The sequence below is a fragment of the Phalangium opilio genome, unplaced genomic scaffold (genome assembly GCF_054372755.1).
Source record: "Phalangium opilio isolate 3A_F unplaced genomic scaffold, DU_Popi_V2 ptg000002l_1, whole genome shotgun sequence".
Classification (NCBI taxonomy): domain Eukaryota; kingdom Metazoa; phylum Arthropoda; class Arachnida; order Opiliones; family Phalangiidae; genus Phalangium; species Phalangium opilio.
The window spans coordinates 9,842,698-9,868,656 of NW_028324144.1; the positions used below are offsets into that span (position 1 = coordinate 9,842,698).

Sequence of the window (25,959 nt, forward strand, 5' to 3'; positions counted from 1 at the left end):
TCTTGTACGTTAGGTATGACCTTGAGAAAACCTAAAAGGACATCTCGAATGTATTTGAAAAACCCATCTCCAATTAAGGGGCGTGTTGTTTGTTTCCAACAGAGTAAACTCGCCCAGAGAACAATTACAATGCAGAGCCACGTTTCGGCGTTAATGGCCCACAAAGGTGGTCCCAAACAAAAGAACAAACTTTAATTTGTTTCGTTCAGTAAGTATTTCATGTGTCATAGATAAAACGCCATGATTAATGCACAAAGAAAATGTTATTGACAAGTTTTCGGACCGCGATGCTGAAATGTGGTGGTGCACCATCGTGCATGAACCACATTCTGTTTATTAAACCTAAGGGTACGTCTTCGAGTAGTTCTGGTAAATCGTCCCGTAAGAACTACAAGTAAGCCACACCGTTTAACCTGGGCTCTAGGAAATATGGCCCAATTAAATTGTCACCCACAATACTACACCACACGTTTAAGCTGAATTGTACTTTGTGAATTCTAACGCAAGTTGCGTGTGGTTTTTTCTTAATCAGCAAACCAATTGGCGGCTGCTTGTTTTTGGATCGTCCTCGAAAATAGTGAGAACTTCGCCTATTCTTAAAAAACAGAGCACTAAAACAGAGCACTATGTTTTTTAAGAAAGGAATAAAAGAGGTTTCACGTACATGTGTTTGTTTTATTAAACTCATAATTCAACGAAGTCTGTTACAATGCCTTTCTTCACAAATGCCGAATATGCGGATATGCACCTAATGTATGGACTAGCCGAGGGGAATGCCGCTGCAGCTGTACGCTTGTATCAGGAAAGATTTCCGCAGAGGCGACTACCAAATCGACTGACGTTCGAGGCTGTGGACAGACGTTTGAGGCAAGATGGACGAATCCAACCGGCTGGACCTCAACCTAGAGCGAGAGCCATCCCAGAGGCCGTAGAAGACGAAGTTCTCACCATTTTCGAGGACGAGCCTGAATCAAGTACCCGCCAAGTTGGTCGCCGATTAGGCGTAAACCACACGCTCGTGTGGAAAATCCTCAGAAGCCACCGGTTTCATCCTTTCCATGTTCAAAAAGTTCAAGGTTTGAATCCAGCGGACTACCCACGACGCACGGCGTTTTGTCAGTGGTTTCTGGCTAAAGTAAACGATATCGATTTCCCACGGGATTTGTTGGTTACTGACGAAGCTAACTTTTCACGGGATGGTATTATTAACTTACATAATAAACATCAATGGTCCCAGCTAAACCCCCACGCAACTTGCGTTAGAAGTCACCAAGTACAATTCAGTTTAAACGTGTGGTGTGGTATTGTGGGTGACAATTTAATTGGGCCAAATTTCCTAGAGCCCAGGTTAAACGGTGTGGCTTACTTGCAGTTCTTACGGGACGATTTACCGGAACTACTCGAAGACGTACCCTTAGGTTTGGTAAACAGAATGTGGTTCATGCACGATGGTGCACCACCACATTTCAGCATCGCGGTCCGAAATTATCTTAACGCGACCTTCCCTTTGCGGTGGTTAGGTCGAGGTGGACCTGTGGAGTGGCCTGCTCGATCACCCGATCTGAACCCTTGTGATTTCTTTCTTTGGGGCCACCTGAAAGACTTAGTTTATCAGACTGAAGTGCCCGATGTTGAAGAGCTACGTCGACGAATAATTCACGGCTGTCAAACAATTCGCGAAACTCCAGGCATTTTTCAACGTGTAAGGGAATCATTTGTAAGACGTGCTAATGTGTGCCTTAACGCGGGTGGTGAACACTTTGAACAATTTTTGTAACTAGTTGCAATTAAATGTTAAAACTTGTCAATAAATTCATTTTCTTCGTGCATTAATCATGGCGTTTTATCTATGACACATGAAACACTTACTGAACGAAACAAATTAAAGTTTGTTCTTGTTTTTGGGACCACCTTTGTGGGCCATTAACGCCGAAACGTGGCTCTGCATTGTAATTGTTCTCTGGGCGAGTTTACTCTGTTGGAAACAAACAACACGCCCCTTAATTGGAGATGGGTTTTTCAAATACATTCGAGATGTCCTTTTAGGTTTTCTCAAGGTCATACCTAACGTACAAGAGTGTTGTCCGTGATGATGAAGATTTGCGTAGCTTTTTACGGTTTGAGATAACAGGAACAAGCCAGGGATCTTCCAACATGTCCAAGTATCATTCGAAAGACTGCCTCGTTTTTGTAATGCCGCCCGTGGACATTTGGACTAATTCCTGAAAATAACGTTGTTTACGCTGTGCTAATAAAAGTCCCTTCAATCAGAACCATTTTACTTGGTGCTGGGAAGATCTTGAAACATCATGTCACTTGGGATTAATTTTACATTACCACCGTAGGCATACTTCTACTCATTTATACGCTTCTGATTAGTAAAGGTAGAAATCAATTGTTCGATTAAAGGCTATTGAAATTGTCTAGTAATTTTAAACAAGCTGGTTAGTCGGTCTTAAGTGTTACTCCTCATTTTTGGATATTTCCTTGTTTTAGGGGCGAATGTTTGGAAGGCCATATCTCCGTAACAAAATGTTGTACACCCCATGTTCTTTGGTACTTTCCGCTCAGTTTGGTCCCATAAACACGCCCCTTAATTTGTGATGGACTTTTCAGAAACACCCTGTATATCAAATAATAAGAATAGTCTGTCGTCGGATATATGGACTTGCCAATCCTATAGCGTGAAAACAAATTTGTTCACGCGCATTTTGTATCCAGGGTATACTAAGTGGAACGGCCGGAAAACAGCACCAAAGGATTCATTACTTTAATTTAAATAGTCTGATTTCATTTAAAAAAGTCTCCCCAGATAAGACCTTTATGAATTAAATTTAACAAAAATCAAAAATTTCCTGGCATACCTTATTTACTGGGTTCTAACAGGGATAAATTTAATTTTAGAAGCGGGAATGGAGAACAGAGTTATGTGGGCGCGCGTCAAAGTCCCGGACCCCTTCCCCGGGACGGGGGGAGGGGTATGAAAGAAGAGTCGGGTCATAGCGACAGAGGTAGAAAGGAATTACGTATTTTTCGCCGTCCCCGTAAGCAACGTCATCAAAACGTAGTTTACGTGAGCCAATGAGATAATTTAAAATTTTCGTTACGTGTCGGAAGGAGGGTCTCTATACTGGGCTATGAGTCGGACTGAAGTAAATACTAACTGTTCTCCATTCCTGCTTCTAAAATTACATCTGTCCCTGGTTCTAACAAGGGAGTACCAAATTAAAATTATCTCGATTTTTAGACAAATGTTAAGTTTAAAACAGGAGTCATTAGAGCTAATTTGTTCAATGCATTATTATCTATATTTACTGAAATTCATGTCAAGTAAATAATAGCAACATTCTAAAATAAAAAAATAAGTAGAAAAAACGGCTATTTCTCTGTCGAAAGGCCTTGTGGAATTAGTGCATTCCAATGATGGAGTTCATTTTGGTAGCTAATTCTGGATTAGTACTGTTATTAAAACATCACTTTCTGCCGATTTTATTTGGAAAAACGTTTAGAGTAAATAATATAATTGTTTTGAAATATTTTTCAGGACCCCGAATTACAGAACGCACACAAAAAATTCTGGATGATTTAAAGACCAGGAAAACGAGTAAGGAAACTCAAAAATCGAATTTACCAACGAAAAGAAAAAATGATGATGAAGTTAAAAACAATGCGACTAAAAAAGGTAATCTTATTGATATTTAACATGTGCATGAATGAACATAAGGAGCCGACAATTCCATACAATGCTTTCTGCGGCATAGTAATTTAAGGTTCTCCGGGTCAACGAAGCATATTGAAGTTACTTATCGTCATTTAAAGTTAACAATGGGATTATTCCATAGTCAATCCGATTTTATTTCTAATTCAGCAAGACACTAATCAGGCCAAGTTAGGGCAATTTCATTTTCTGATTATATAAAATGATAAATTTGCCCCTTTTAAATTTATCAGCAAAATTTATCAAAAGCTTACGCGCAAGGCTGGGATATTGTCACATTTTGAGAAAATTTTCCCAGCTGCTTAGTGCCAGCTTTCAGTGCCATATTGGAAAATGGTCCCCTTGCGTGCAAAGCCAAGAACGACTATTTTGCAAATTATAAAATCGGTTGACCTTATCAGAATATCTTACAATTTTCGTAATTTGTGAAAAATGTCGGGCAAAATCTATAATAGCTGGTTAAATATATCTCTCTCTCCTTGCTTTGCCCCCCGTCTTCTGAAATCTGAATGAGAGGAAAGTATGAATACTTTTTTTTTAATCGGCTTAACGGTCACGCATGCGCGTTATCATTAAGTTGGCAACAAAGCGGGGTAGCGTCTGCTAGCAGTGCTGCTGGGAAAGAAGTCCTGCCTATGGTGCCACAGTTCAAATGGCACCATAGTAACCTATGTTTTTGTAGTTTTATTGTAATTATTGTGTATTTAATATAATTATAGTAGACAACACGTTTTCCCCTAATCCATTTAGCTTTTTTATTCACTTTATTAGTCACCATGATTGCAATTTGCAAGAAGACAGCAACACACAGAAAGCAGAGCAGACTACGTTATTTAAAAAAGCAAGGACTAAATTAGATAGCCAGTAGTTTATCCAATATGCAAAGCTAGATTCTTACTCCTAGTCGAGAGTATGAAGAGATTTTTATTTAACCAACTATTGTTATCGCAGAAGTCATGTTATCAGATGGGGAGGGGGGAAAGGCCCCTGCTTCACAGTTGAGGACCTAAGTTTATTTTCTTTGGCTCAAAAACCACTTTTACACCAAAATTTAATTAAACTTTAAAATTATGGTCAAGCGTTGCTGTTAAACCTTGATGGTCTGGTTCTATAAATATTAAAGCATGACGCCGTTCCAGTGGATCCCCTACAAGCAGAGAGAATTTATAATAGGGAGTGGAAACTTAGGAATGTTATGTAGCTCAAAAATCACGTGATCAACAAAACTGGCCAGGTCTATTTCCGGTATCATTTTTTTTGTGGCCCCTCCCTCTAGGGTGGTTCTATAATGTTGCGGAAGGGTCTCTAGAGGAGATGGACACAACTTTTTTAGGGAAAGGGAATATTCGGGCGTGAGATATGTGCAACTCGCGCGAAACCGGTTTTGAGCTGTAACCCGTTCCGCGAAATACGTACATCCCCCGCACGGACCGCAATGGGACAGGTCTCATCATGGAAGAAGAAGGGTATGGAATGGTGAGGTGAATAAGCAGACGGCTACGCGAAATGTAGGGTCACGTGGGAAAACTCTCCTCTCCTCTCGGCATTAGCTGTAACGCGATTACTGCTCTGCGCAATATTGGCGCGCAAGCAGAGAGAGGGATACACTGTTTAGATCCGCTCTCTACCGCCTCTGCTACAGCGCGCCTGCGCGGAAGCTTTCAACGTTGGTGATAAACTCGGGAAGGAGGGAATGAAAAGGGGGAAGTTACGATTTTTCAACGCGCTCTTTTTAACAGTATAGGACCCGTCTATAGCGTCTTTAGGTTTTTGGTTCATTTGCGAGTAGATCGTGTCACTATATGCTTTTTTTTATTCATCACAACTTACCACTGGTAGATTATAAATATTAAAGTAAAAATTGTTATTGAAATAAATAATTTTTGAGTAATTTTTCCGTTTTTTTCCTTCATGATTGGAGATTCGGTATTCGGCCGAATATTACGAAATATTCGGCCGAATACCGAATACGAAAAAAATGGCCGAATAGGCCGAATACCGAATAGTAACCGAATATTCGTGGCATAACTAGTGATAATGGAGCCGCCTGTTACTTTAAAATAACTCCAAATGGCGCCAGTTGCACTCGAAATCGCGAACCCTTATTGGGTAATTGTACAACCAATAGTGATTGAGGGCAAACTTTAAAATTAAAGGAGTGTCATTTGACCGAAAATTTACCTGGCCAGTTTTAGCGTCGCAGCCTACTTGTTTGAGCTAGATTGTATTTAGCATTGTCAAGGGCAAGAGCTTCCACTCCCTATTATAAATTATCTCTGCTACAAGGGGGCTTTGCTCCTGAACTCCGGGTTTTGGCTTGGCAAAGGCTAGTGGGCGGTATTTATACATGCACGTATAAATCCCGCCCACAAATGCCTCTAGCTTCGCCAAGCCAAAACTGGAGTTCTTAAGGAAAGTCAACTTGTAGGGAGCCGCGCTATTATTTAAGAGCATTTGAGACAGTAGAACCGAAATTATTACTAAAATACTATGTTCTTGAACAATAGATCCATCTCAGTTGTGACGTCCGTGCCTAGGTAAAACGTCAGGGGCGTAGCGTTGGCAATCGGTGGTCATGTTTGGTATCGCTTTGGTTCTAGGGGCAAATAGCATGGGTGACGTCACACTAAGGCTTCTGAGATAGCTCTATGGTCCCCTTGAATTATTTATGTTGATGAAACATTTTGGATAATTGTACTTTTTTATTCAAATTAGGAAGTGCGCAGGAAAAAGCCCGGAAAAAATGTTCAGATAACGAAGGTAAATTTATTTTTCATTAAAGCTATTGATTTTTACTTTTGTAAACTATATCTTGATCCCACGCGGGTAATATATTTATAGCAAAACTTTCTGATTAAGAACTAAACCTACCGGGTTTCGGAAATAACGTTAGTTTTTTAGGCCTACGTTTTTACCATACTCTTTCTACTAAACTTTTAAGTCTATGATGGCGAATAACAGTTTTCTTGGTCCATAAAATCTTGAAATATTGGCCAAATGGTAGTATGAGGCCTCCACGGATTTTAAAAAGTTTATAGTCGTTTCCTATAGTAAACGAACGAGGTGGGGAACACGATGCCGTCAAAATGTTTCACCGCAAATGATTTTTTTTAAAAAAAAAGGTAGCACATATTACTTATGGTTGTTTTTATATTTGATATTTGGGGCGCATACACTTGTTTAGATTATGTTTGGGATATTTTAGGTTAGGTTAGGTTAGTTTTAGGTTAGGTTCAGTTTCTATTAGATTTGTCCTTTTCCAAAATATTGCAATTTTCATAAAAAAAGCCAACAACTTCAAAATCATTTGCGGTGCTAAATTTTGACGGCATCGTGTTCCCCACCTCGTTTACTATAGGAAACGACTATAAACTTTTAAAAATCCGTGGAGGCCTCATACTACTATTTTACCGAAATATTTTCTATTTAGGGTTATATCAAGAAGGGATATCTAGTTTACTACGGAGAAGGTATAAGATGCCTCAGTATTCGCGCGCCATAGTCCCGGTCCCTCTTTCAAAATACAAGGGGGGACGTAAAAGGAAGCCGGGCTAATTTCGCCTCTCCGGTGTCGTCAGTAATTTTCGTCATTACCGTCGCGCTGACGTGAGTTTTCAAGAACCAATGAGATGCTGGTTGTAATTTAGAGGCGGGGATTAATTCCGGACCTACGTTTGGACTGGAGATAAAGCTAGAAATGTGGCGAATTTATACCTTCTCCCTAGTAAACTAGATATCACTTCTTGGTTCTATGCAGCGTGTATTTCAATAATGATAACGAAATTTCTTATACTTTAATGGTTTACAACCAATTAATAGTTTTCTTTCCACATTTTCCAAGAAGGGGATCATCTTTGAAACGCAAACTCTGAAAAACTGTCTACGTTTTAATCATTTAAAGATAGCGCAAAAGCTAGGCTGTAATTTGATATCCCATTTGCTTGTGATATTTTGGTTCCAAGGACCAAGAAAATGCAAATTACCATTTTTCAAGAAAATTATTCTTTTATTATTATTATTACTTTTTTTTAATTTCGAAGCGTAAAAGGAACCACTTTGATTGTTTACAAGCAAAAGATATCCATATTCCTAGGCTAAAACATATTACCTAAAGTTCCTAAGACCTTAAAACATAATTGTCAAGAAAAGTACATTATTTGGAAGAATTTTGTATTAAAATCGAACAGTGGTTTTCGTAGTGTAGTAAAAAATTCATAGCGAAAAATGTGTGTTTGTTTTTAAAGTATTGTACTCTTTAGGTTTTAAGAGAATTAAAAAAATAATTCTATCAAAAAAAAAGAGTACATTTTTCTTTAATATTGATTGGTTTTCTCATTTTTGAACAAAATATCACAAAATAAATCTTGTATCACATTAAATCCAACAGTGGTTTTCGTAGTGTAGTAGAAAATTCATAGCGAAAAATGTGTTTTGTTTTTAAAGCAGTGTACTTTTTACGTTTTTTGAGTATTAAAAAAATAATTCTATCAAAAAAGTAGATTTTTCTTTAATACTGATTGGTTTTCGCATTTTTGAACAAAATATCACAAAATAAATCTGGTATCACATTAAATCCTAGCTATTTTACTTTCGGAGAGCTTCAGATTTGATCCCTTCATGCTTCTTAAATTTCGAAATGACTCCTATTTGCGAGGAAACTTATTAAAGTTGCAGAAATTATTTAAATCTAATCTGTATATTAATCCTAATCTGAAAACATTTCGAAATTTTATCAACCTCGAAAAACGTTATTCACCATGATGTTTAGCGTGTCTTCCCAAAAACGATATCTGTATTCAAAACCCTTATCAAGATTGAACTATAAATTGGGATTATCATTTAACCAACTAATAGTTGCAAATTAACGTAAAAAGCATCAAAATGGAACGACGCATGGTAACATTATATTCGAACCTGCAAGTAAAGAACCCTACTGTAAAAATATACTTAACGCTTTTCGTGGTTACCCCATCTCACCCACATTAATTACCCATATTTCGTTTCCCGAAAAATCATTTCACCCAATTTGACTAAAATATTCAAAACCTATCCAATTCGTAGCAAACCCAACCCAACCAATTTAAAGCAAACCTAACCGAACCAATCCTTTACTTTAATCCAAAACTAAATTTATCTATACTAATTTCTTCTAACCTACAAGCTAATCTAAAATACCACAGTTTGTCTCTTGCCTAATCCTAATCCAACTATACCCACCTAACTTAAAGGGAATGAGAAGCTTCGTTTGAAAAACCTCTGATTTAAATAACAAAAGATAGAATTAATTTCTGTGAATTCAAAAATACCAAGCTTTTAATTCTCAGATTTCTGGTTATTTGGCAATATGTATTTGAAAATGCTTCATTTGAAATCCACTTTTATGAAAGGGTAAAACATTTCCCGTACTCCGACGTCACAGATATATTTTTTCACGTGAGATGGTGCCACTCTCTCTGCTATCAGGCCCAGAGTTTAGACTGGCGAGAAGCTTGAGACGCGAGGATTCTCGCTCTTTTATTGCTGACGTCATAGTGATGTCATCAAACGGGCGAACAAGCTCGACAAGACAAAATTATTGATATATCGAAACTGAGTTTTCGCGAATTTTCAATGGATTTTAAAAATAGAAACTTTGGTTCAATTATATTAAAAACTTGATATTTTGAAAGTAGAGACTTGAAAGTGTAACATAATACCAGTTTCGAGGTAAGGCTATGTCCAAAAGGAACGAGAGTTGTTTCAAGGATTTCAATACTTGTACGCGTACGGTACTTTGCCTAGGGCGTATATAAAATTCTCTTTTGATGATAGTGAGAAAGAAAGTTGAACCTGCAAGGTTAAATATGTCCTAGCCAAAAATTTAATGGTCCCGGGCTATACATATTTAGAACTTTTGAGACAATAGAAAAGAATTCCTACTAAAAACGAACGACATAATATTTTGGTACTTTGAATTCTTATGTGTATTATTATTTTTTTTCTCCGATATTAGAAAGTGCGCTGGAAAAAGTCCGAAATGGATCTTTAAATATTAAAGGTAATTTTTTCTTATTCATTAAAGCTTTTGACTTTTAATTTGTTACTTTTATTTCTTGTCATTAAGCGGGTAGTTTGAAATCATTGAACAGGGAGTTCTTATTCACATATCGTGTGTCATTTAATTTATTAAATTCAGCTTCAAATTATTTGAACATCTATAACATTCCACGCCGTTTAGAACCGAAATATTACATAGGTTAATTTGAGAATTCTAGATGGTGAAATTACAGTTTATAGCTAGTAATAATATTCATTCCATTCTTCCCATTACTATAAAGTGTATTAGATATTACCGAATATGCCTTAATTCGATTGCAATCCTATGCTAATAGTAAAGTGTTCGTTTACAACAGGGTTTACAATTATGATCTGAGAAATTTATTGAAATTTGTACTGCATTTCATTTATAACAGACATTTTTCATTTCATTTATAAACACGAAAATTTTCATTTCAAATATACCCGAATTTTTTCATTTCATACCAGAAATATGTATTGCCTGTGATTCGCTAGAAGCCAGAGTTGTCATACAGCATCCAATAATGGAAGGTGGCGTATGCCAAAACTGCAAAGATCATTTGACCAGGACATTTTTTACCGAAGGTTCTGATGGATTATATGTAAGTGTGCAAATTATTTCCTAATTAATTATGAAATTTTCAATTCGTGGCCTTATTTTGTTAACTTAATAATGCTGGAACAATGTGACAGTTGAAGACTGTCTAAAGTGTGGAAATTGTTTCGTAGAAATTTATTTTCATTTTTCAACATGTTGCGCAAACACCGAATTTAAGTCTCAAAGAGTCTTACATGTCACAATTCTTATAAAAATTAAAACAAATGTAATAAACGTTTAAACAAAAATGCATTTAATTTCAACATATATTAAGTCGGGTCCAGGTAACTCTACATGACCAAATTAAACCAACATGTTTTTTTCATTTACAGACAAACTGTATGCTGTGCTCTTTAGAGGGTTCATTTGTAATTTGTGATGAAAAGGAGTGCAATAGGTACGTCCAATCTTGATAATTTTTTAGTGGGGGTGTCACTATTTGTCTTAACCCGGTACCGATCCATATTGGCGGAATCGATATAAATCAGTAACGATACTGACTAGCTAAGGTCGTCGCGAAACCTAGCGCCATTTCGGGAGGTGCAATGCTGCCATATACCTTTAAATATAGACCGAAGGGGAAACGTAAAGCTTCTTCCATTACGTTTAACAGAGTTTCAATAACTTTGTGGCAACAAAGATTCGACATCTTTGTGGCAACAAAGATTCAACAACTTTGTATGAAAAAATTTCGACAACTTTGTATCAAGAAAGTTTCGACAACTTTGTGTTTAAACCGGTATTTTCCATTTAAATTTACTAACTCGGTTTTTTTGAAACGCTCATTATAAGCTAGTAAGTGTTTCCACTATCTTCAATAGAAATTCAAATGAAATTCTCTGCTAAGTGCAACTTGTAAAACAAGAACGTCCTTTCACTTTCTATACACAAATTAATTTATGGAGAGGTTTCATAACACTGAAAAATGATTAGTCGTCTTGAGTTAATGAAAAATTCTATGAAATATTTGAAAAGTAAAAAGGCGTATCGCTGAATTTATCCCATTTTAAACGTTCTAATTCATGATCATAAATTGCTTTATAATTGATATGAAACGTGGTACAATCTATGTAATACCAAATCACCAATAAGTCTCTTCGAGTATTGCCACTAACTAACGTGTATTATGGCGTAGTAGGCAAGTTTTAAGTGCATCTCATAAATTAGGACCATGTGTCATCCCCATGGATTTCTTGTCATCAAGAATACTGGATATCGAAATTAGACTCCTATCACGGAGCTTCAATTTACAGGGAGAGGTATCTCCTCTCCCTCTAGTACTGTAAACGCTCTTAGGAAACGTAGACACTAGAAACTATTTGTCCATAAAATGGGGTACATATTTTAACCCCCTCCCCTCGGTTTTCGCTGGCAAAAAAAGTGAGCCTATGTAAACAATAAAGATGGCCGCCTTCACTCGTTCGTTGAAAGGCATGATCCTTGGCGCGCGAGGAACGAAAGCGTTGCTCAGAACCGAGGTACGCTAAGGGCTAAGGGGGAAAATCCGAGTTTCCTCTCCCTGTAAATAGAAGCTAAGTGCTCCTATGGAGAGTATTAAGTGTAACTATATATACATGGAAAAGAGGTTTAACTTCCTCATCGAATTAAAGCTTTCTTTGAACACATTCCATAAATTAAGCTTAATATATCGTTTAATAATATTAGCGAGAAAACTTAAATCGAAAAATACTGACTTCCAAGATGATCTTGGTTTCATTGGTTTATCGCGTAAAATATTATACCACCGTGATAATCCTCTGAATTGTTTCTATTTTTCTAAACTGTGACAAACATTTGGGGTAATAGAACTATCTCAGAAGCCTGAGTGTGACGTCACCTATGCTATTCGTCCATAGAACCAAAGCGGTACCAAACATGGCCACCCACTGCCTAAGCTAAACTCGTGATGTTACAACGGCGATAGCTCTATTATTTATTTCATATCTCACCAACCTGAGTAAAGTATTTCCTTCAATACCCGGGCAGTTAACCATTATTCTCTCTAATAGAATCCAACCTTGTAATGGGTAGAATTTAATCTTGAAAACTATTGTGTTTTCACTTTCAACTTTGAATTCTACTACAATACCCTGGCTAATAAAGATTTTTTTTTTTTAATATAGAAGCTACTGTACAGAATGTATTGAGATGTTAGTATCGCCAGATGCAGTACAAAATGTAAGTTGCAATTTTTTAGCTATTCATCCTGAAACTGGTCTCATTGTTTTCTCTATGCAAGGCCCACTTGCGGGCCAAAACGAGGCTCTGCATTTTTTATTAGTAGATGGCAAAGTGTTTTACTCATTACGGAACTCGCAAAATTTAGAATGCCAGTATACTGCTTTATCTGACAAGTTTTCCCTCAGGAAATTTGTATGAGTTAATAATAACAGGGATAGATGTAATTTTAGAAGCAGGAATGGAGAACAGAGCAATCTGGGCGCGCGTCAAAGTCCCGGACTCCTTTCCTCGGTATTGGGGGGGGGGGTAAGAAAGAAGAGGCGTCTTATAGCGACAGAGGTAAAAAGGAATAAGGTATTTTTGCCGTCCCGTCAGCAACGTCATCAAAACGTAGTTTAAGCGAGCTAATAAGATAATTTAAACTTTTCGTTACGTGTTGGAGGGAGGGGCTCTATACTGGGCTATGAGTCGGACTGAAGTAAATACTAACTGTTCTCCATTCCCGCTTCTAAAATTACATGGATCCCTGATAATATATACTTGCTCTATGGGTCACACTCACAAAAAACCGTCAAACCAATATTTTGTCAAAAATGTTAGATTTACTAACTTTTTGTCTTCATTATTTTTGAGACGGAAAGCAAAGATTTTATCTTTCATTCTTAATATTCTTTTTAGGTAAAAAATAGTGATCCGTGGCGTTGCTACGTGTGTACACCATATAAGAAAAACAATTTTGGCCTAATAAAAATAAAGGAAAATTGGAGGAGTAATATTACCAACCTTTATGAACGAACTAATAAAGTGGAGATTCATTCTCAGTGTATTAAGAATGAAGGAGAACTCACCGTGCTGTCCGTATTTGACGGTATCGGAACAGGTAAGCCTTCTGTTTCACTATTATTGAAGACATAAAAAGTATGATGAAAAGATCAAGATTAGTAGGTATTGGGTGTCGACAGACACGCAGTTCATAACTAAGCGTTTTGAATCAAGGTCTGTTTCGGAAATTTCAACCTATTTGCAAGGTTAAAGTCAGGAGTAGGTGCACCTTAAAATGTATTTCTGAAATTACACAAACAAATACTACAACTAAGTAATTGATCTATTCGCCACGGGTTATGATGAGCTGAAAAAAGAGATATACTGAGAAAGTTTGATAAGTTTCACGCTAACCAATGGTTTGCAGAACGCTTGGAAGTGTTCTCGCGGTGATAATGGAATTGTAACAGAGAAGCTATACTATAATGCAATATATTGATTTTCGTAGAAATTAGTTATAAATATTACCAGAAGTAGGATAAGGGACTAGAAGTAAAGAGCTCTAGCATTGGTAATAGATCCCGGCACTAGTGAACAAATTTGAGGATTTTATGCCGCTTCCATTGCGCCTACACTAGAGATAAAAAAATTGGTCGAGTTCCAAAAAAAAATTCCTACACCCTTCCCCTCAACCTAAAGTGGCGGAACACGGACGCGGGTGCTTGAATCTAGTTCGGCCGTCTACCGCCTCGAGCGTCTCACGTTTTGGAGGGAAAAATCAGAATCGGCTACCAGAGGGCCAACCGTTAGTGTGTTATCAAGAATATTCTCTTGACACTTTCGCCAAGTGAAGAATTTGGTTACCTAGATACTTCTAGTCCCTTATTTTACTTCTGATATTACACGTCTTTTTTCGAACTCGATCAAGTGATTGTTTTTATCGATTATTCTACTATTTATAAGACCAATTTGCATAGTGAAACATCCAGCAAATACCTTCGAATGATTTTAAAATCAAATTAGTATGAGATTTCATGGAAAATTTTAAATAAGTACCTCCCACCAATCGCTTACCTCCTTGCCTTTTTGTTAACAAAATTCTCGTGGCACACTCCCTCCATGTCTCGCGCCACGATTCATTCGACACGAAGCTTGCCACGATAATTTTGTTAATAAAAAGGCAGGGCATTACGTGATTGATCGGTGGTACTTATTTAAAATTATACATAAAATCTGAACCTAATTTGTATTTTAAAATCATTCGGTGTTTATGCAGATTGGTATTATAATTAACCACTTGATGTTTCCATTTCACCCTCCCTTTAATTGGTTGCATAGCAACTTAGTGGGTGTGTTCTCTAGAAATATCTGTTTGTTGTTTAAGGTGATTTCAGACGGTTAAACGTTTTGTCTCAGACTAGACAAATTTAATTTAAGAACTAATGAGATCGTTTAAAGAGTAGTTTTAGGAGTTGACTCTACTATACATTCTTAATCCACAATCCATTTTTTTCACTTATCAAAAGTTGAAGTTGACTAGTCTGAAAAAGTCTTTACTTAGGGCCTTGATTTGCTCTTTCTGTTCGAAACAGTAGACTATTAATTATTTTAGGTATTTATAATAAATTGAGTTTTAATTTTCATTTTAGGTAGAATGGTCCTAGGAAAACTTGATATTAAAATCAAGAAATATTACGCGTTCGAGAAAAATAAAGATGTGACGAAAATGGACGAGCCTTACGAGATCCATTACCTAGGAGATGTTACAAATTTCAAAGATTCCATGGTAAGTTGACAATGATATAATAGAACATTAATTGCATGCCTCTTTCGTGCCCCATTTACTCTTTCTAACCGATTGGTAATTGAGAAAACCGGTGAAATAACTATTGCAAAACAAAGTCGCAAAAACTTATTTGCAACACTACATTGAGGAAAAATTGGTAAAAAAAGATACGCCACCTGTAGATTTGTTCTAGTACAATTAATAAAATAGAACGAGATGAGTAGTATTTGTTCAGTGAGCTTTATTATTAGTAAAGTCCTGGACCCATCTGTAAAATCATCGCTGCAAAATGTGGTTCCATTAATGATGAACAAATTGGTTTCAACAGGGATAGATTTAATTTTAGAAGTAGGAATGGAGGACGGTTAGCATTTACTTCAGTCCGAATCATAGCCCAGTGTAGAGCATCTCCCTCCAACACGTAACGAACAGTTAAAATTATCTTATTGGCTCCCTTAAACTACGTTTTGATAACGTTGCTGAAAGGGGCGGCGAAAAATACGTAATTCTTTTTTCTTCTGTCGCTATGACCCTCCTCTTCTTTCATACCCCCTTTCCCGGGGAAGGGGTCCGGGACTTTGACGCGGGCCCAGATTACTCTGTTCTCCATTCCTGCTTCTAAAATTAAATCTATCCCTGGTTTCAACAAGTTATTTAACGATTTACAACCACTACGTATAAAACTCACTAAATAATGATTTTAAGAAGATATCGGGACATTTCATCTATGCAATATGCCCAAAAGAAATTTGTTAGAAATTACCTATAAGTAGTGCATGCGTTTAATGCGTGCCGGCACAAATTGGTGTGATCTTGTTGGTTTTTAATAATGTGTAGAGGCACAGTCACTCTAAATAGCCAATAAGAAAAGTCAGCTTGTGTTTTCCTTTATTCATTAAATTTATGGCCCTAACTTAAATGTGAATAAAAACTACCATTCGGGTAAGTTATCGAAGATCAGAAATTCATCTAAGAATTTCTTAGCACACAGAGTTTTCTTGGGAAATGGTTTAGTCCAAACAGGGATAGATTTAATTTTAGAAGTAAGAATGGAGAACTTCAGTCCGACTCATAGCCCAGTAATAGAGCCCCTCCCTCCAACACGTAACAAAAAGTTTAAATTATCTTAATGGCTCATTTAAACTACGTTTTGATGACGTTGCTGACGGGGACGGCGAAAAATACGTAACTCCTTTTTACCTCTGTCGCTATGGCCCGCCTCTTCTTTAATACCCCTCCGTCCCGGGGAAGGGGGTCCGGGACTTTGACGCGCACCCAGATTACTCTATTCTCCATTCCTACTTCTAAAATTAAATCTATTCCTGGTCCAAAGTTCCAAAAATTATTAATAGAAAATATCGTGGGATCTAACATTATACTTCAAACGAAAGGCGCATTTTAGAAAATATTGAAACCCCTGTTTAAAAATTAATTATAGTTGATTTATGTTGTTTGTGTTATACATTTAGATCCAGAAAATCGGCCCGATCGATCTGTTAATTGGCGGATCATCATTCAGTGATAAATCTCCTACGAACCCGGACAGAAAAGGAAATTACGGTAAACAAAAATTTTGTAGGGTTAAATTTTACATTTTAACAAAAACAGTTCTTCGATCTGAAAAAAAACCGTTAGAAATATCAATATACTTGATTTGCAACTGCATTTCAATCATTTGTCTATTATTCTACCACTTTTAATCATTTAAAAAAACATTCAAATCATAAAAGCCGCCGATTTACATGGCTCTGTTATAAACCGTTTAACCACTACCAAAATAGAGGCTTGCACATTTTGGCGACAAAAGAGATTGTATCAATATATATTTTTCCATTGCCCAGCATGTGTGTCATGATTTCAAAAACAGTTGTTCAACAGCTAAACATAACACACATGCTGGGCAATGAAAGAACAAGACCTTATAATAAATGTTTATAAAATCTCTTTATGTCACCAATTTGTGTCAGCCGCCATTGTTCTTTACATGTAGGAGGAATGACTGACAAATGATTGAAATGATGGTTAAAATGTAGTTTCTATTCAACTGTACTGATATTTGTAACTTAAGGCTTTAATAGTTGGCAACCGTAAAAGGTTTTTTTTTTCAGTTTGAAGAACTGTTTTTGTGCTTCTCGCGTAGTGGGAAACTAGTACTGTAACTACTGGTCACGAGTTCGAACCAAGCCGAGCCAACATTTTGGCAGAATGGCAGCCGACTTGGCGGTGCATTCTCGTTTGCTTTTACTATTATCATTGAAGATGAATTATGTTCAGTCAGGCAGCGTTTTTGATGATTTTCATAGTATTTAAGTCCTTAAAACCATAACTTTACTCTCTTTTTACTTTTGCACCCCATCTATTGATGGAATGCAAAAGTTACGCATTTATACGGAACATAAACTACCCCCACTTTTCCCGCATTTACCCCTCTTTTAGCGCGTTTTCCCCTATATTACTCTTTTTTTCCCCCATTAAAGCCTATATTACGGCTGGCCGGGCGCATTTTTTCAAAACCTTTCCCCGCCCATTTTCGCGTTCAGGAATTTATTCAAATTCATAAATAATACTGTTAATAATTACTGTTAATTGGTTGTCTTCAATGCAGTTGCACGCTGCTTGCGAGTACTGCCTGTTTAGCTAACGGGACAGATCTCCGCTTGTGCGCTTCGCTGTCCAATTATCCCAAAATGTTTGGGATGAATTTATTACTTCGAAATTTTTTGTTAGCTTTGTTAACGACTGAAAATTACGATTGCGATAATTTTTATTTAATAGAAAATATTTTCCATACTATTCTCATTCGGATAATTATCAACCGAGGGGCTAGTCATTCGCCAAAATTTTGTACACCTGATTTCTGAATTTTTATGTGAATTCCGTTGATCTTTACACTGATTTCCCGTTATTGCCACATATTACTGTTTGAATTCCAATGAATTCCGGTGATTTTTTGGGTGAATCCATTGATTACCTCTGGATTCTTCGTGAATTCCGATGAATGCAGTGATTATTTCTATTTCAACTGATTATGATTTTTATTTTGGATTTTCGAATTCCTCGATTGATTATACGTGATTAATTCACGAAATGTGTAATTACCGAGGTGATTACAAAAGATTACTTGTAAATCACGTTATTATTTCTGATTTTCTCGAGATTTCACGTGATTTTCAGTAATTATCGGAGATTTCTGATTACCTTTGATTACCCACAAGCATGATTGTGATGACTGTTGATTTTCTAAGAATTCTAGAAATCGGGTAATCGATTTCTGCGGTTTTGTACACTTGATTATTAAAGTGACTAACCCCTCGTTATCAACGGTATTCGCTTCGCCCCTTAATAAGCCCTTAATTTAGGTTGTGTCAATAATGAAAAAACCGTTTTCCTTTCAGATTCAAGTGGGGCACTTTTTTTTTATTTCTTCAAGATTTTTAAGGCTGTTCAATGTGAAAATGAAAAATCGGGACGAAAGTTACATTGGCTTTTTCAAAAGGTCGCGTCCTTGCCCATAGCCTTGAAAGAGGATATTGGAAATATGTTGGAGGTAAGCCTAATGATTTTATAAAACAGGGTTGCCACAGTACCTGGAAAACATATAAAAGTCAGGGAATTTTAAAAGTTTCAGCGAAGTCAGGGAATTTGATTTTAGTGGGTAAAATTTCTGGGGATAAGTCTTTATTGAAAGAGTAATGAAAGTTTCTCTTCATCCTCTCTTAACACAGAAAACTCTAGAGCAATCCTTAAAAATGTCTACAATTGTTTTTATAAAGTAAATGCCTTTAAAAAAATCTCTCAGACTGTTTTTTATAGATAAAATGTTTCTTAATAATTTTGGTGCAACAAATACATTGGAAAACTTAATGTAGAGAGTTTATTTAATTATAAGCACTTTAAACGTGCTGTAAACATTTACACTTTCGGCCTGAAAAGGTCAGGGAAAATCTCAGAAAAAGGTCAGGGAAAACCTGGTAAAGTCAGGGAAAACCTGGTAAAGTCAGGGAATTTGGTTCCGAAAGCGAGGCTTCGAAAATCGGCACGGTCGCTTCATTGTTAGTCTCGATGCTCAGTTTTCAGTTTGCTAGAACCCTTTTCGCTGGAAGTCGGCCTTTAAGCTCTATATTTAGGGCCTACTTATGACATCCTTGCATTTCTCAATTTTTCACCTCGTGATCGTTTAATAGATTAACAAACCTCTCAACCTATTTATATTACATTTTTATTTAACAGTCTGAACCAGTTCTTATTTTTCCAAAACACTTCACCGCACAACAGCCGCCCCGTTTTTATTTCGGGAACGTCGCATCACTGTACGTGTAAGTGAATTATTTGGTTAAGTATCACATTACATAGTGATCATTTCTGTTAATTTTTGAACTTGGCATGAAATCTTGAAAATCGAGACTGAAATTACTATGAATGCAACAGCCATTTTAAAGTAAATGAGATCGCGAAATAAGGCCGATTTTTTTTTAAAAAATCATTTGATTTAAATCAAGTATTTGTATTTATTTTTATTTTTATTTTTAAAAAAATCATTTGATTTAAATCAAGTATTTATTTTTATTTTCAAAAAAATCATTTGATTTAAATCAAGTATTTATTTTTATTTTTAAAAAATCATTTGATTTAAATCAAGTATTTATTTTTATTTTTAAAAAAATCATTTGATTTAAATCAAGTATTTATTTTTATTTTTAAAAAAATCATTTGATTTAAATCAAGTATTTATTTTTATTTTTTAAAAAATCATTTGATTTAAATCAAGTATTTATTTTTATTTTTTAAAAAATCATTTGATTTAAATCAAGTATTTATTTTTATTTTTAAAAAAATCATTTGATTTAAATCAAGTATTTATTTTTATTTTTAAGAAAATCATTTGATTTAAATCAAGTATTTATTTTTATTTTTAAAAAAATCATTTGATTTAAATCAAGTATTTATTTTTATTTTTAAAAAAATCATTTGATTTAAATCAAGTATTTATTTTTATTTTTAAAAAAATGTTTTCTATGATTCCAAGAAATACTTTAAAACTTAACTAGAAAAGAACTATAATTAGAAACAATCATGGTTTTGGCATATTTCAGTTTAAAAAGCATAGCGCGGCTCCTGTGGGTCCCCTACAAGGGAACTTTCCTCCTGAACTCCGGGTTTGGCTTGGCAAAGTCTAGTGGGCGGGATTTTTACATGCACGTATAAATCCCGCCCACAAATGCCTCTAGCTTTGCCAAGCCAAAACTGGAGTTCGTAAGGAAAGTCAACTTGTAGGGGATCCACAGGAGCCGCGCTATGCCTTAAGTTTTTCCCAGAACTCCAGTTTGTCTTGCCACTCGTGGTCGATTGTAACTGGAGTAAGATTCGAAATAGGCTAGGCAATGTAATAGCGGTCAAGCTAGTCTTTTTGTACAAGCATTTGAATAGTAACAATAAGAATAACTCTGCAGAAAATATCCAATAGCTGCTTAAATGTCATGATTGTTTTGTATTTTTTTGGTTAATTTTGACTCAAAAGTTTTCATGTTGGTAATTTACTAACTAACCGATTTAAATCAAAAAAAAAAAAAAATCAACAACCTTGTTTTTAGCTGTGAACCTTTATGGATTTATGTTGAATGTTAGTACAGTTGCTTTGAGATCAAGTCTTCGTTCGGTTTTCAACGAAACTTCATTTATTCTAAGATCACACCATAAACGTTGATTCTTTACTTCAGCCTTCAGAATTAGTCATATTTTCATTGAAATACTTCTAATGCAAGTATGAAAACATAGAACAACGCTCAAAACGCCAAAAAAAGTTAGACTAATATACCGTGACACCATTTGGCAATGTTTAACAATCAGTGACGAAATTTTGGCTTTTATATTTATATTCTTCGACTCTCTAATCTCAATGAAAATCAATTCGTGACCAAAACTAAAACAGGCGGAAACTTTGGTCCAAAACTATTTTACTTATCACTATGAAATTGTTTATTTGTGTTTTCTAGCCCCATCCAAACCCTTTTATCGAAAGGATGATTTTCTTGAATCAGCGCTAATCAATGATCAGAACCGTATACACAACGGTAAGCAATCACTAGTATAAATTTTTTTAATCAAAATAAACGCTTTTTGCCATGGTGATGAATCCCCACCACTATGTCAATACAATTTATCCAAAAGCGCATAACCAAAAGTAGCCTAACCCGCAACGTGAAAAATTGAGTTCCCCCATAGTCTCTTCAAGATTTTGGTCCCCCCCATACAGAGCCAAAGGAAGAGTTGGTCTTTTCAGTTTTATTTGTTTTGTCAGGGATAGATGTAATTTTAGAAGCAGGAATTGAGAACAGAGTAATCTGGGCGCGTGTCAAAGTCCCGGACCCCCTTCCTCGGGACGGAGGGGTATGGAAGAAGAGGCGGGTCATAGCGACAGAGGTAAAAAAGGAATTACGTATTTTTTGCCGTCCCCGTCAGCAACGTCAACAGAACGTAGTTTAAGTGAGCCAATAAGATAATTTAAAATTTTCGTTACGTGTTGGAGGGAGGGGCTCTATGCTGGGCTATGAGTCGGATTGAAGTAAATACTAACTGTTCTCCATTCCTGCTTCTAAAATTACATCTATTCCTGGTTTTGTATAAAGAGCTGTCGCAAAGTCAAGCGTTTATTTCGGTGTAATACTGTATGCGTTTTTTATATCGAGATGTTATAGTAAGCTGTTCTGTATAATTATTCTAGGTTTATGAATTTAGAACAGTTTCAGAAAAAAAAATAATCTGAAACAATTAAAGGGCCCACATCTTCCGGTGAAAAGGACGGTGATTATGATAACATCTAGTCTACCAAACAAGAAAGGTGAGTCTGAGTTACTGTCTGATTTAAGATGCCCACCGTTTTATTTTCCTCTCATCCGCTTTATTCGAAAGAAATCTTTTCTGATCGTTACTGACTGTTGAGCTGCTAACTTTGCTTGAAAATGTGGAACCAAACGTTATTTATTAATGTCGTGGTTTAGGTATACAAGTTACTAGAAATAATAGCGCCAGAGGTAAAAAGGAATTACCCGTACTATCGTTAGTGTTGAATGGAGGGGCTTTATGCTGGGCTACGAGTCAGACTGATCGATCACGCACTCGACAACGCAAGCTGCGTGATCGAGTGGGTTATGACTGAAGTAAAGGCTAAATTACATGGACTAAAAGCACGATCCTTGAGTTCTTGACGTTGCAAAAATAACATACCTAAGTGTTAGGCAATAAAATTTTAATTGTTTGAACTAAACACTCAGTAACAAAAACTTTGAATTAGTCCAGTCTTAATTTTATTTCATTTTTTTCAGCCTTGCTCCTTGGCTCTCAAACTAAAGGATTTTTAGAAAATTCAACTTTTTGAGTATTTGGGTCGCGTGAAAAAATTGGACTAGTTGAATTACCAATGTATATTTAGTTCTCATAGGTGACGTTCTAACTAAAACGGTAAAACAATTTACAGACTATAGTATTTTACTGTATTAATTAAAGCGGTTTTTAATTTTTAACTTCTGAATTAATGAAACCAATTGAAATTAAATTATCTAGTAGAAATAAGATACACTTCCACTATTTTAATAATGCTTAAACCAAAAATTATTATAATGAAGAAAAAATGTTTATTTCCAAATTCTAATAGAATCAAGTCTCCCACTAAAAATCGGCAAAGACGATCCAACAATATCAATTTTAAAATTGTTTTGTAATATTTACTTATGTCACTTTGATAATTAGCTCAAAAATTTCATAAACCCTTTAAAGAGCCACGGCTCCTCATCCATTAAAAATACTTACTGAGTTAGGTCTGAAAGTAGGTTATAGCTATTTTCTCCGTCGCGAGAGGAAAAGATAAACTACCGCTCTCTGTATGAATATTAAGTTTAACAGCCAACATCAGCTTAATTGATGCATCAACATTCTATAGCGAAAGAAAATGACTAAAACAAATCTAAAATTTCCGAAAATTTTTTTATTAAAAAAACTTGAACAAAACGTAAAATATGCTATTCACTTAAAAATTATTTAAATAAATATTAAATTTAACATCACACATCAGCTTAATTGATGCATCCCCATTCTATAGCGAAAGAAAACGACTAAAACAAATCTAAAATTTCCGAAAAGCTTTTTATTAAAAAAACTTGAACAAAACGTAAAATATGCTATTCACTTAAAAATTATTTAAATGAATATTAAATTTAACATCACACATCAGTTAATTGATGCGAAAGAAAATTACTTAAATGAATGTAAAACTTCAGAAATAATTTTTATAAACTTGAACAGAACGTGAAATAATAACATGCTATACACTTAAAAATAATTTAAATATAAACAAACTTATTAAATTATAAATTGCCACAATGTACACTTAAAAAAAAAGATAAATTATATATTCAAATCGGCACCCTTATGGTAGTCCCCCTTTCAAACTCTTGTTAACGGTATATTAGCAGACTAAATGGTGATCCAAAGATCTAAAAGTCAAGTTGAGTAAACTATTTGTGTGAAAATAATTGGACCAAAGTAAAAAAAAAATATATCACTAACCATGTTTGTTGACTCAAATATTTAATTCGTTAAGTTTTAACCAATCTGTTCCGACGCATATTTTACTTATACTTATTTTAGGCCTAAATTGATATTCCCCGATTTATATTTAGTTCTAATAGGTGACGTTGTTAAATTACATAAGAAAATCTATGATCCGTGAATTCGTGTTGTATGCTTTTAAAGGGTTCCACCAGAGGCTATAGAGGGGTATCTATCCTTACACGTGCATTGTGCAAACGGCAGACCGCCTTTTACCTCTTCCAAAGCTACCGGTGGAGCCCTTTAAGGTACGGGGAATGTATGACATAATTCCCCTGGTCATAATCCCCCAGACCAAAATGGACATAATATAATTAAACATGGTCCAAAATCCCACCAGGTAATGTCCCCCAAGAGATGTCTAAGATAAAACATAGGGGTGTGCGAGCCCTGAATTTTCAGTTTCGAGCCGAGCTCAAGCCTTGAAATGTTTTTCTTATCGAGCGCTCGAGCTTTCAGGTTTAGTCAAAACTAAGACCATTAAACACAGTGATTTTTACTGAGCGCGAATTTACCTCTTGTGTCTGAGAGAGCTGTGGGGGGGGGGGAATCTGGAAATTCTCTTACTTATTTTTTCCCCTCAGTCCTTCCTCTCTCGCCTACTCGCCTGTTTTAGTTTGATTCCCAACCGCTTGGGAGCGTTATCTCAGAGCTCGCGTCTAGACCACGACCGGCTTAGGATATCGGTCGTGGCTGATTTGGAAAATTATTTTTCTCTCCCGCGAATTTGACGAAAAATTCGGAAGGAGCCCCTATACAAAATCTACGTCACATCTAACAGAACTTAATGTTTTTGCTAATAGATGCGCTTGGGCCCTTAGAGAGATGATCTCCTTATGGTAAAACTCAATAGTTTAAAACTAGTCTTTCGTCTATACCCATTTCTACTGATACATTTGTCATGCATGCTGGGCGTGATGGTCGCAGTAGATAAGGGTTGGCGCCAAGTTGGAAAATAGACAGGTCGGGGTTGTGTCCGGAGCTTCCTGTGATCTGTAGATTCTTACTTAAAAAGAAATGGTCGTTGGGAGCTTTTACCTTAATCCTTTAGGAGACTCATAGTCTGGCCCGTTCTTTTCACAAGTCCCAAATGCTTGGGGGAGGGAGAGAGCGTGGCGTCGGTGGTCTATGGCTACCACATCCTATAATTATGGTTCCATACTGTAAATCTTAGGTTTTGACATTTTCTTATCAAGCATTGAGGTTGCCAACAAAAGATAATTCCCAAGGTAAAAACAGGGATAGGAATGGAAGTAAGAATGGAGAACGGTTAGTTTTTACTTCAGTCCAACTCATAGCCCAGTATAGAGCCCCTCCCTCCAACACGTAACGAAAAGTTTACGTTACCTTATTGGCTCACTTAAACTACGTTTTGATGACGTTGGTGACGGAGACGGCAAAAAATACGTAATTCCTTTTTACCTCTCTCGCTATGATCCGCCTGTTCTTTCATACCCCTCCGTCCCTTGGATGGGGGTCCGTGACTTTACCGCGTGCCCAGATTACTCTGTTCTCCATTCCTACTTCTAAAATTAAATCTATGCATGCAATAACGTTGTACCCGGTTTACTAGCGTGAGAATCGAATACATTTTCCCGCCAACTGTACTCTACCGGGTAAATTACCGGTAATTTACCGATAGAAATTTTGGGAAAACAAAAATTACCGTTCAGTTGGTAATTTATATATTCCCTTGCTTACAATCCATTACATTAATCAACGTTTTTATGAGCACTATCTTGACTACTTTTCACGTATTTGCGGCTTTTGCTACCAAGACACTAAATATTTATTAAAATACTACTACAACTAATTTAATTAGAATTAGCAATTTGATAAATATTTATGAACTAATTAATTAGCCACTTAGCAATTAGATTAATCAGGAATAGATTTAATTTGAGTGGTAGGAATGGAAAACAGAGCAACATGGGCGCGCGTCAAAGTCCCGGACCCCCTTCCACGGGACGGAGGGGTATGAAAGAAGAGGCGGGTCATAGCGACAGAGGTAAAAAGGAATTGCTCATTTTTCGCCGTCACCGACAGCAACGTCATCAAAACGTAATTAAAGTGAGCCAATAAGATAATTTAAAATTTTCGTTACGAGTTGGAGGGAGGGGCTCTATACAGGGCTGAGTTGGACTTGGACTGAAGTAACTACTAACCGTTCTCCATTCCTATAAATCTAAAATTAAATCTATCCCTGATTTCAACTATGGCTCTAGGTTTATTGAAATGTGCCGTAGAAATAAC

The 25,959-nt window shown here is 36.1% G+C and overlaps 1 protein-coding gene and 1 long non-coding RNA gene across 4 annotated transcripts in view; one reads left to right on the forward strand and one right to left on the reverse strand.

Annotated features, from left to right (window-relative positions):
* Window positions 1-23,655, forward strand: part of LOC149718736 (DNA (cytosine-5)-methyltransferase 3A-like) — a 68,295-nt gene extending 44,640 nt beyond the window's left edge. Inside the window, exons 6-19 of one of the 3 annotated variants that reach the window (XM_089852162.1) lie at window positions 3,545-3,682; window positions 6,434-6,478; window positions 9,711-9,755; window positions 10,244-10,377; window positions 10,706-10,770; window positions 12,497-12,551; window positions 13,233-13,434; window positions 14,966-15,102; window positions 16,572-16,662; window positions 18,498-18,649; window positions 19,333-19,540; window positions 21,096-21,173; window positions 21,824-21,940; window positions 22,425-23,655. In XM_089852162.1, coding sequence (XP_089708288.1) covers window positions 3,545-3,682; window positions 6,434-6,478; window positions 9,711-9,755; window positions 10,244-10,377; window positions 10,706-10,770; window positions 12,497-12,551; window positions 13,233-13,434; window positions 14,966-15,102; window positions 16,572-16,662; window positions 18,498-18,649; window positions 19,333-19,422 — 1,154 coding nt within the window. In that variant the 3' untranslated portion in view covers window positions 19,423-19,540; window positions 21,096-21,173; window positions 21,824-21,940; window positions 22,425-23,655. The other 2 variants (XM_089852160.1, XM_089852161.1) reach the window with 2 other exon arrangements.
* Window positions 23,514-25,484, reverse strand: LOC149718737 (uncharacterized). The gene is made up of 2 exons (XR_016374614.1): window positions 25,054-25,484; window positions 23,514-24,848 (listed from the first exon to the last, which is right to left on the reverse strand). It is a non-coding gene; the product is annotated as an uncharacterized LOC149718737 (long non-coding RNA).
* Between the last annotated feature and the right edge of the window lie 475 nt (window positions 25,485-25,959).